The 11,914-nt window shown below is 55.4% G+C and overlaps 1 protein-coding gene across 1 annotated transcript; it reads right to left on the bottom strand.

Annotated features, from left to right (window-relative positions):
• Nucleotides 1–825: 825 nt before the first annotated feature.
• Nucleotides 826–8,956, bottom strand: LOC123360275 (zinc finger protein 557-like). Its single transcript, XM_045001196.1, has 3 exons — nucleotides 8,928–8,956; nucleotides 3,000–3,126; nucleotides 826–1,194 (listed from the first exon to the last, which is right to left on the bottom strand). Exons 2-3 carry the CDS (start codon nucleotides 3,118–3,120, stop codon nucleotides 848–850), a joined length of 468 nt encoding a protein of 155 aa, XP_044857131.1. The 5' UTR covers nucleotides 3,121–3,126; nucleotides 8,928–8,956; the 3' UTR covers nucleotides 826–847.
• Between the last annotated feature and the right edge of the window lie 2,958 nt (nucleotides 8,957–11,914).

Genomic DNA, 11,914 nt, shown 5'->3' with positions numbered 1-11,914 from the left:
TACCAGTCATATTGCACTGTCTGCCATCGGGGAAGGGAAGGGGATGCTGCTGTGTAGCGCTGCAGCACCGCGTCTGCCAGCAGCATCCGGTGACATTGAAAAAAGGTGAGAAACGATTTGCCTCTCTTTTCTTTCACGGAAGGGGAGAGGCTGACGACATATACCCTGAACCACGCATGACAAAGTTTTTGACCCTTCAGGCTTCGGGAGCTCAGCCAAGAATGCAAATAGTTTTTGGAGAGTGCGGGAACTGTGGGATAGCTCGAATCCTCAGTCCCCCCTCCCTCCCTCCATGGGCGGCCATTTGATTCTTTGTCTTTCCGTTACGCTCGTCTCAGTTCCTTAAGTTTCACGCAGCACTATGTTCAGTCTCTATTGTGGCCTCTGTCTATCATAGCTTTGGAGATTTTTTCAAATGCTTTGGCATTTTGTCTTTTGGAACGGAGTTCTGATAGAATAGATTCATCTCCCCATACAGAGATCAGCTTCAGTATCTCCCGTACGGTCCATGCTGGAGCTCTTGTTTGATTCCGGGACTGCATGGTCACCTGTGCTGATCGGCGCTCCATGCTGGGCAACAGGAAATGAAATTCAAAAGTTCGTGGGGCTTTTCCTGTCTACCTGGCCAGTGCATCGAGTTCAGATTGCTGTCCAGAGCGGTCACAATGGTGCACTGTAGGATAGCGCCCGGAGGCCAATACTGTCGAATTGCAGCCACACTAACCCTAATTCGAAATGGCAATACCGATTTCAGCGCTACTCCCCTCGTCGGGGACGAGTACAGATATCGATATTAAGAGCCCTTTATATTGATACAAAGGGCTTCGTTGTGTGGACGGGTGCAGGGTTAATGCGATTTAACGCTGCTAAATTCGATATAAACTCGTAGGGTAGACCAGGCCCCACACTCAACACACGTGTTATTTCTCTCTCCCCTGGGGATTCTCTGCTGGGCCGTGGTTTCCTTGAGAAGTCTGTGAGTTCTCCGATAATAAACAGAATAACCAACCTTCTGCATTGCCTGGTTTCCCTGCCACCTCTCTGGAATGTGCTGACTCTCACAGGCTTTTCCCTGATCACAACTCCTGGACACACTCCCTTTGCATCTTTGCAATAGTGTGCCATGTGGTTCCACTTCCTCATCATCTTCCTGCTGAGAATTCTGCTCCATGGTCTCACTCACCAGCCCAGCACCTGCTGGGACACAGAAAGAAAAACCATCACAAACAGGAATAGAAAAGGGGAAAACAAACTGGAAGAACAGCTGGAGATGAAAAAAAATCAGGGACTGAAGTTCCCCAAACTCTTCCCCAAAGGGGAGAGAGGAAGAGATGAATTCTTCAGCCAGTTGCCACCCAAATACTCAGGCAGAACGAAGTGCAGGGAGGGAGCTACTGCCAGGAGTTAGTCAGAATGAATAGGAAGTAGGGTTGTCAATTCATTGCAGTTAAACCAACCTGAGAAGGAGCCAGAATTTACCAATGTACATTGCCAAAGAGCCACAGCAATACTTCAGCAGCACCCCCATAAGCTTCCTCCCCCGAGCTCCCAGCACCTCCCACCAACGGATCAGTGCCCCCCCTCCCTCCCCACACCTCCCAATCAGCTGTTTTGTGGCATGCAGGAGGCTCTGGGGGGCAGGAGGAGGAGAAAGGGCATGGCAGGCTCAGGGGAGGGGGCAGGAAGGAGTGGAGTGGGTGCAGGGCCTGTAGCAGAGCCAGGGGTTGAGCAGTGAGCACCCCCAGCACATTGGAAAGTTGGCACCTGTAGCTCCAGCCACAGAGTCGGTGCCTAGACAAGGAGCCGCATATTAACTTCTGAAGAGCCGCATGTGGCTCCGGAGCCACAGGTTGGCCACCCCTGGTCTAGATAATACTTAGTCCTGCCATGAGTGTAGGGGACTGGACTAGGTGACCTCTCTAGGTCCCTTCCAGTCCTATGATTCTATAAACTACATTAAAGCACAGTTAAGGTTGCCTAGTGCTGCCTCTGCCCTTCCAGTATGTGGAGAGTGGTGAAAGTTAAACATCTGAGAACCAGTAAATGAAGAACTACCCACCACACCTGCAAAAGGAAGCTTAGCTCTGCCCCTATTCCCTAACCTTGGGGCTAGCAAATGTCACTGGGAATAGGTCAGTAAGGGTGGAGCAACGGTTTACCAACTAACCGGGGGAAATTTGGCACTTCCATCTCTTGAAGTCTGCAACTCAACACTGGATGCCTTTCTGGAAGATATTTTCATCAAAACACAAGCTATTCAGCTCACTACAATGGTAACTGGATGAAAGTGTATGGCTTGTATTATATGGAAGGTCAGACTAGATGACCTAATAGTATCTCCTGGCCTTAAAATGTACTGATCAATGATCAAAAGAAGGAAGACTAAGAACATGCCATTATTTGTGTTGCGTCAGCTGTAGTTTTACATGAACAGTGGAGGGAACAGTTGGAGCAACTTGGCAGAGCTGGGACTGTGATAAGAAGAGAGGTGTGTGTGAATCTCGAAGGAACAGGTATTCCTCATGTCAGTGCTTAGTGTTGTAGGTTGTGTCAATGAAGGTGCACAAGGGTGTGTTCTTGTCACGAGGGTTGTCAGCATTCTGGTGGTATATGTGCTAATGGCCTCCAATACTCAATGGGGGTAAGTGAAGGAATCCTGAGTGCGAGGGTAAAGGGGTGGTGACATTAGGAAAGTCTGAGATGGATAGTGAGCAGCAGACTCAGTGTTTGAGTGCAGGCCAAGCGTAGGTAGCTTCTGTTCCCTGCACTGGACCTAACCAAGTTTTGCCTTAGCAAAGAGAAGGTGTTGGGCTTTGTGTTATCCTGCTCCTGAGCTCTGCCCCAAAGTGTTGTGTGGCGGGCGGGGCAAAGTGCCAGTATGTGTCATTGGCCTGTTGGAGTGTTGCTGAAACAGGGCAGAGTAGAGGTCGCATTGTGGGGTCTTGTGAACCTCAACTCTTCCTTCTCCTTCTAATAACCGAGGGGACAGGAATCCTTACCCAGCGAGGTCACGTTCTCATAGTTCTCCTTCATGACATCTCTGTGGACCGCTCTCTGAGCGGGGTCCAGCAGAGCCCACTCTTCTTCGGTGAAATACACAGCCACCTCCTCGCAGGCCATTGGCCCCTGAAAGAGCAAGAGCCCCTCACTCAGTACCTGCTGCTTACTGACAACCCCACTGCTCACAGGGGAGGGGCCAATCACTTGGAAGCTGTGGGAGGCAGGCAGGCAGCATAGTTCCACCCACACCCCATCACAGGACAGCAGCCAGGAAGCATCAAGGGGAGGGAAGACAAAGAGCACCCCCACTCCTCCCAGCAGAGAGAGGGGGCAGGAGTCTTCCCATTCCTCACTCACCTACTAGCCAGAGGCTGGGACAGGAGATGGAGCCCGCAGCAGGGTCCAGGGACAGCTCCCTGGTGTGAATGGCAACACCCTCCTCACTGCCAGCAGCCGGATGGGAGGGGATGGGGTGTCTCCCCAGGGCCTCACTGGTGGGTGCCCCTTTAGATCTCACTACTGCCTCTGGCTAGTAGGTTCAGGCTCCAGTACTGAAGTCTGGTAAGTTTCCCTAGCCCCATACGGGGGGGGGGGGGGGGTTTCCTGCTTGACTAATTAGGGAATTCCCACCCACAAACCATAGGGGGCTGGTGCTGGGATCTAGGCACCACAGTAAACAAATCTCGGCAGATTTATCACACCCTGTCCCCCTCCCTTCCTCCACCTTGTGGCTTTCCTACCCCCTCCCGCTTCCAGACCAGCCCCCTTCGACGTGCCCACTGTGATGTTACTGACATGAACTGTGACCGTATAGATCACCGCTGCAACCAGGGGCCTATGGCTGCACCAGGTCTTGTACAGGGGAGGTCCAGTGGGGTGTCTATGGAAAGGTTGTAGTTTGCTGGTTATGATTATGCTGCCTGTATGTGTGTATCATTTTTGTATTTGAAGTTATGAATATTGGCCATGCACTTGTATCTCAATGTGTTTCATCTTAAGTAGCCTCAGTGAAGCGTTTGGTCAGTTTCTTGAGAACGGGCACTCAGGCCTTGGCTACACTTGCGAGTCATAGTGCAATAAAGCCACCCACAGCGCTGTAACTCACTCTCCGTCCACACTGGCAAGGCACATGCAGCGCTGCATCTCCGTGGCTACAGCGCTGCAGGTACTCCGCCTCCCCGAGAGGAATAACAGCTGCTGCGGAGTGGCTGAGACGCTCCCGCTCCAGTGTAAACGGGGAGTAACCTTATTACGCAGTGATTGACCTCCAGAAACTCCCCATAATCCTTTTAAGTGAAGGTTCCTCTCCTTGTTTTGTTGTGATGCCTCTTTTTGTTTTGTTGTGAACTCCGGGCTCAGGGAGCTGCTTGTCAAAAAACCAAACACAGCTCCTGTTTGCTGTGAATGAGTAGAGGGAGGCAGGGGAGCTCCCTTTGGAACGCCGACAACTAATGTTTGCTTGAAGAGAGAGGCAGCGCGGGGGAGGAGGGATGGGGGTTGGAGGGAAGCTGCTTATCTGGTTTGTGAGAAAAAAACCAAACAGCTGCTGTTTGCTTTCAGTGAGAGAGGGGTGGAGGAGGGAGGGGGTCGGAACTTGCAAGGCAGGGTGCTGACACTCTCAGCAGTCCAAAACCCCACTCTCTCTCTCCCGCCACGCTCCCTGTCACACTCCACCCACCCTCCTTTTGAAAAGCATGTTGCAGCCACTTGAGTGCTGGGATAGCTGCCCATAATGCACCACTCCCAATGCCGCTGCAAATGTGGCCACACTAGTGCGCTGTCAGTGTGGACAGACTGCAGCGCTTTCCCTACTCAGCTGTACGAAGGCAGGTTTAGCTCCCAGCGCTGTACAGCTGCAAGTGTAGCCATACCCTGAGTGTCTGTGTGATAAGTAACCCTGGCCCAGCAGCCCTGACTCCAGCAGCCTGCCTCTCATACCCCAAGCACATTCTGGTTTGGGAGGGAGTAGGCTCAGTGTTTGAAGAGAAGGGCAGGGGTAGGAACCTTCTGTTCATTATGCCGGACCTAACCCCCAGTTTCACTTGAGCAAACACGAGCTATTTGACACTGTGCAATACTGCTCCTGTGCTCTGTTCCCAAAGTGTTCTGGAGCAGGGGTGGGGAGGGTCCTCTGTGTCACTGGCATATTGGGGTGATGCTGAAACAGGACAGAGTGGAGGTAGCATTGTGGGCCTGGCATGAACCTTATCTCTTAACTTCCCCTACCAAGAAGGGAGGAGATTGGAATCCTTACCCAGCGAGGTCACGTTCTCATAGTTCTCCTGCATGACATCTCTGCAGAGGGCTCTCTGAGCAGGGTCCAGCAGAGCCCACTCTTCCCTGGTGAAATACACAGCCACCTCCTCGAAGGTCACCGGCGCCTGAAAGAGCAAGAGTCCAACACTCAGTACCTGCTGCCCCACTCACAGCCCCACTGTTCATGGGGCAGAGGAGCCCATCAAAGGGAAGCTCTGGGTGGATCGCAGTCAGAGTCCAACTCCCACCCTGCTCAGAGCATCCAGGAAACACCAGGGTGAGGGGATGAAGAGAGCCCCTTGTCTCTCCCAGCAGATCCATCACACCCCTACTAGCCACTGACCGATAGAGGAGATGGACCTCCTAGCTGGGTCCAAGGAGAGCTCCCTGGTAGGAAGCCCAACACCCTCCCCATTGTGAGGAGCTGGATATGAAGGGAGGGGAATCTACCCTACGCCTGACTGGTGGGTGCCCCCTTCATATCTCACAGCAGCCGCTGATTAGTCGGGTCAGGCTCCAGCACTGGGAGTCTGGTCAGTTTTCCTAGCTCCATGTAGGTGGATTATTTTCTGTTTCACCAATTAGGGCATTTCCACCTCCAAACCTTATGGGTCTGTTCCTAGAATCTAGGCTCCTTATTAAACAACTCCCAGCAGGTTTGCCACACTCTGTCCTCCTCCCTTTCCCACCTTATGCATTTCCTGCCCCACTCCAACCTCCAAACCAGACTGTGCAAACCTTCCCATCTCCGCTGTATTTGCTGTCCCTCTCCCCCCTGCAGGAACCCACCAGCAACCCCCCGACAATCCCTACCTCAACAGGCTCCTCTGCAGCCATTTCTCTCCCCTGTCCCATGGCAGGATGGGATGAGCTGAAGTGAAACATGGACGTCATTCTGCAGCCTGGGAGGGTGAGAAGGGCAGTTGTGGGGGTTACAGAACAGGCTTCAGTTAATTTCACATCACGATTCCCCCAGGCCCTTTCCCTGCAGACAGACATCCTAGATTCTGCCATGCTGGGAAATGCTCAATCTCTTTATTACAGTGTAGACCTGGCCCCTCCTGCCAGGCTAAGCCCACACAGACATTTTTAACCTCCCTTCTCCGTCCCTCCATCCCGTAACAAAGTCTCTGAACACAAGGCTAGAAAAGAGCAGAACCCAAGGAGTCACTGTGGGGGATTCCCTCGGACACTGACCCCACAGCAGCCACACCCCAGCAGGAGAGATATGGAGTCAGGAACTGGTTTTTCCTCTGTCTGATCCTCATCTTTTCAACAGGAAAGTGACTCTACCCAGGGTGCAGTAATACATCTGTCTGGGCAGATAACAGATCTGGAAAACTCTCTCCAAACTCTCCTCTCCCACGGCCTCTTTCAGGCTCTCTTTCTCCTTCTCTCTCCTTTTCCCTGTTCCCTCTCCCTGCCCATCGGATAGGAAAGTCCCATTCCTGGGTAGTTTGCTCCCCCATGGCTGGATTTGCTCCTGCAATTGCTAACGGGAGAAGAAATGACCCGGGGAAGGGGGGGGGCTATTTGTGTAGAGTCATTTTAAGGCCAGACCCCAGCATTTTCCCTTCGTTTCCTTCAGTTACTTGGAATGTTTGCCTGAGAACTTAGTACTAACAGGGCTACCCTAGGGGGGTTGGTACTAGCTGGAGAAAGTCATCCCCTGGGCCAGGCAGAGAAGCAGCTTTAATTAAGGGCACATCCCAGCACAGAACCCCGCTGGGGGAGCAGCAGCTGCTAAGCCTGGTCTCCCAGATCACAATGGAGGCTGCAGCGACTGCCCCAGGAAGCTGAACCCCAATATCCTGAGCAGAGAGGGACAGAGCGTTTGAGCAGCTTCCCTCCTTTAGCTCTCTGGGGAGAGCAGCTAATCAGAGCCCCTCCTCACAGGGAGAATTGCTGATCTCATTTGCCCCACTGTCCATTTGGAGTCACTCCTTGTCTTTCCATGCAGTGACTCTGGATTAACAATGGTCTCAATGAAACCTGATTTCAGGAAGAAGGAGTCCAGAACGCTGTGGAAGAGACCATTCTGTGGCATTTCTAGCCCCCTTCTCACCTGCCTCACCCCCCAGATCTAGGGCAAGGACTTGGGGCACCAATTTTCCAAATGGAACTGAAGTTCCTGCAGTTTTCAAAAGAGGAAAAAAGCAAAATCTGTGATTTCACACTAACAGTGTCTGATAAGTGGATAGAAAGTTATCACAGTGATGGGGCATGTGGCTGGAGAATGCCGGGCAGTGCCTGGAGCCAGGGCTCTGGCACAAGTTGATCAGAGAGAAGGATCATGGTTAATAGCAGTTCCCAGAGCCCCCAGCCAGGGGCTCCAGCCAGACCCCAAACAGGGTCCCACCTGGGATGCATCCCCCCCCCCCCCCGAGTCCCTTGCCAGGGGCCCCAGATACCCCTCAAAGCCCCACCGGGCAGGGAATCCCCACCAGACCATGGCTGCCAGGTTGGGAATCCCAAAGGGTTCCCCCCACTAACAGCCCCCAGCAGCCAGGGACACCCCCCGCCCCCAAGGGAACCCTCCACTGGGAACTCAGTCCCTCACTGTCTGCCTAGGAGCAACCCCCTGCCCCCAAGCAGGATCTGCCCTGCCATTTGTCTGGGACCCCCTGATGCTTTACAGTGGGACCCCCTGATGCTTGCCTAGCATCCCCTGACCTAGTGCCAAGGATCCCCCCCACCCCCAGCTCTGTCCCCTGAACATGGCAACGATCCCAGGAGCCAGCGGGGGAAGCCCAGACAGAGCCCCTGGCACAGCATCAGGCTCCCTCTAACCCCCTGTCCCGCCTCCCCAAGAGACACCCACCTCTGCTGTTCTGCAGCCAACAGGCTCCCAGCGATACCCACCTCCAGGACCCACAGCCTCAGGGCTGGGCACTTCAGAACCACCCCCCCCCAACCTCCAGAACCCACCAATTTGATTAGGGTACCCCCTGTCCAGCCACCCAGAGGCCGCCTCCTCCCACAATGCCCCTTCAGCTCCAGCTGCAATCGCCCCACACAGACACCCCACCCCCTACCCCAGCAACAGTTACCTCACTGTGTCTGCTGAGTGGATAGAGAGTTATCACTGCCCCCCCGCTGGCCAGTCACCCGGGCAGAGGGATCCCTGGGGGGTGCTGCTTCAACAGGAGAATGGAAGGCCTGGCGGGCAAGAAAGGCAAGTAATGTCCATGGCCCCTCACTAGCAAATAGTGGCCACCATGGATCCACCCCAGAGGTGGCTACAGCTTAGCACTGCGGGAATCAACCCCTCCCAGAAACCATTTGCCATGGGGAGCCGAGAGAGCGGATCATGGGGGGGGGGGCGAATCTCCCCGGATGTTACAGCCCGAGCGAGACCCCGAGAGAGAAACGGGGCAGAACCGGAGAGACTCTGTACCGGGGGCGAGAGGCGCCAACAGGGACAGGAGCCAATTAACTCCCCGCCACTTCCCCCCCCCCGGGAATTTTCTGGCTGCCCAGAGAGAGTTCAAACTCCCCCCCCCCACCGCGTCCCACCGACCTTCCCCCCCCCGCAACTCCGGCTTCTCCTCCCCCGCCCGACACCCCCCGGGCTGCTGCGGCTCCTGGGGCCAGGGCGGCTCCGAGGCTTCTCCCGGGTTCCCCGGGGCAGAGTCACGTGCCCGCCCCCCACCCCGGGGTCTCTCACTCACCGGCTCACACGGAGGCGGCAGCAGCAGCTTTGTTCTCCCGCCCCCAGCAGGGCTCGCACGGAGCATGCGCAGTTTCAGCTGCTGACCCCTCCCTCACCCGGGCTGGAGAAGGCGGACGCGCTCCCGGGGCAGGCTGGGAGATGTAGTTCCGGACTCTCCCTGGAGCGGAAGTGACGTCAGCTAGGGAGGCGGAGCCGGAGGGCGAATGCGGGCGGGGCGCTGCGGTTCTGCCTGGCTCGTGTGGGTCCGTTGGAGCCTCTCCCGGGCCGGAGAAGGGTTTGTGCCGCTGGGGCTCTGGGCATGCGCAGATCGCGGCGGGAGAGACCTTCATTAACCCCCCCGTGCCCGGCCCGGGCCCCGCCCCCGCTGCGGAGCTGCAGCCTCCAGGTCCCGGCGCGAGCCCGGGGGCGGGGCCGGAGGCGGGGGGGGAAGTGTCGGTGCAGCCCGGACATGGCGGGGGGGGAAGGAGCCGGTGACCCCCGGGGAGCGGGGAGAGAAAGGGGGGGCTGAGATCCCCTCGGATTTACCGCTGCCCCCCCCCGTGGGGACCCCCCGCCCCCCCCCGCCCTGCCCCCTTTCTCCCTAGAGAGCCACGAGCAGCCCCCAGGGTGACCCCCCCTCCCCCAACCCCTGAGAAGTTCCCTGTCCCCCCCCCCGATTGTGCCCCATTTTCTCTCCCCTTCGCCAGTGTCCAGCTCTCCCTGGGGCTGGTGGGGCTCTGGGGGGTCTCTGGGGCCCCTGGCCAGGGACTCTGGGGACTGGGGGCCAGGGAAGATCTGGCAGGACCCTGGCTGGGGCTGTGTCTGGGGGCCCGGCTGTGGGGTCTGGGCTCTGGGGACTGGGGGGTGTCTGGGGGCTGCTACTAACCCTGATCCTGCTCCCGGATCAGTTTGTGCCACAATCCTGGCTCCAAGTACGGCCAGGCAGCCCCCAGCCAGGCCCACTCACCCTGATAACTTTCTATCCACTTATCAAACACTGTCAAGTGAAATCACAGATTTTGCTTTTTTCTGCTCTTGAAAACTGCAGGAACTTCTAATCCCGTAGGGAATATTCATCTCCCAGTCCTTGTCCTAGATCCGGCATGTGAGGCAGGTGGGAAGGGGGCTAGAAATGCCACACAATGGTCTCTTCCACAGCGTTCTGGACTCCTTCTTCCTGAAATCTGGTTTCATTGAGACCATTGTTAATCCAGACTCACTGCATGGAAAGACAAGGAGTGACTCCAAATGGACAGTGGGGCAAATGAGATCAGCAGTTCTCCCTGTGAGGAGGGGCTTTCATTAGCTGCTCTCCCCAGAGAGCTAAAGGAGGGAAGCTGCTCAAACGCTCTGTCCCTCTCTGCCCGGGATATTGGGGTTCAGCTTCCTGGGTCAGACGCTGCAGCCTCCATTGTGATCTGGGAGACCAGGCTTAGCAGCTGCTGCTCCCCCAGCGGGGCTCTGTGCTGGGATGTGACCTTAATTAAAGCTGCTTCTCTGCCCTGCCCAGGGGATGACTTTCTCCAGCTGCTACTAACCCCTTGGGGCAGCCCTGGGCTCTGTTAATACAAATTCTACCAGACTCCAGGTAACAGACAGACCTCAGGGAAAGTGCTGGGGACTGGCAAGAAGGTGACTCTGCACAAACAGCCCCTCGTCATTTCTCTTCCCATTAGCAATTGCCAGAAGCAAATCCAGCCATGGGAGAGCAAAGCCCCCAGGAATGGGACTGTCCCAGCCAGAGGGGCAGGGAGAGAGGACAGGGGAAGGAGAGACTGAAAGGGGCAGTGGGAGAAATGAGTGGGGGGAGAGATTTCCAGCTCTCTAGTCCACCCAGACACATGTATTGCAGCATCCCTGGGCAGAACCACTTTCCAGTGATCAAGAAAAGAATCAGACAGAGGAAAAAAGCTGGTTCTTGACTCCATATTCCCCCTGCTGGGGTGTGACTGCTGGGGGGTCAGTGTCCGAGGGAATCCCCCACAGTGACTCCTTTGGTTCTGCTCTTTTCTAGCCTTGTGTTCAGAGACTTAGTTATGAGATTGGGGGAGGGAGAAGGAAGGTTAAAAATCTCTCTGTGGGCTTAGCCTGGCAGGAGGGGCCAGCTCCACACTGTAATAAAGAGATTGAGCATTTTCCCAGGATGGCAGAATCTAGGATGTCTGTCTGCAGGGAAAGGGCCTGGGAGAATCGTCCTGTGAAATTAACTAAAGCCTGTTCTGTAACCCCCACAACTGCCCTTCTCACCCTCCCAGGCTGCAGAATGACGTCCATGTTTCACTCCAGCTCATCCCATCCTGCCATGGGACAGGGGAGAGAAATGGCTGCAGAGGAGGCTGTTCAGGTAGGGATTATCGGGGGGTTGCTGGTGGGTTCCTGCAGGAGGGAGAGGGACAGCAAATACACCGGAGATGGGAAGATTTGCACAGTCTGGTTTGGAGCGGGGCAGGAAATGCACAAGGTGGGGAAGGGAGGAGGACAGCTTGTGACATTCCTGCTGGGGGGAGTTTAATAAATGGCCCAGATTCTAGTAACAGACCCATGAGATTAGGAGGTGGAAATACCCTAATTTGTGAAACAGAAAATAACCCTCCTACATGGGGCTAGGAAAACTGACCAGACTCCCAGTGCTGGAGCCTGACCTGACTAACCAGCGGCTGCTGTGAGATATGAAGGGGGCACCCATCAGTGAGGTTTAGGGGAGATTCCCCTCCCTTCATATCCAGCTCCTCACAATGAGGAGGGTGTTGGGCTTCCTACGAGGGAGCTCTCCCTGGTCCCTGCTAGGGGCTCCCTCTCCTCTATCAGTCTGTGGCTAGTAGGCATGTGATGGATCTGCTGGGAGAGACAAGGGGCTCTGTATTCATCCCCTTAACCTGGTGTTTCCAGGATGCTCTGAGTGGGGTGGAGGTGGGACTCTGACTGTGATCCACCCAGAGCTTGCATTTGATTGGCTTCTCTCCCCCACAAATAGTGGGAGTGGGGCATCAGGTACTGAGTGTTAGA

The sequence above is a fragment of the Mauremys mutica genome, unplaced genomic scaffold (genome assembly GCF_020497125.1).
Source record: "Mauremys mutica isolate MM-2020 ecotype Southern unplaced genomic scaffold, ASM2049712v1 Super-Scaffold_100246, whole genome shotgun sequence".
In the NCBI taxonomy this organism is placed as follows: Eukaryota; Metazoa; Chordata; order Testudines; family Geoemydidae; genus Mauremys; species Mauremys mutica.
The sequence above is the reverse complement of the archived record's forward strand: the minus strand, read 5'-3'. Positions and strand labels throughout refer to the sequence as shown.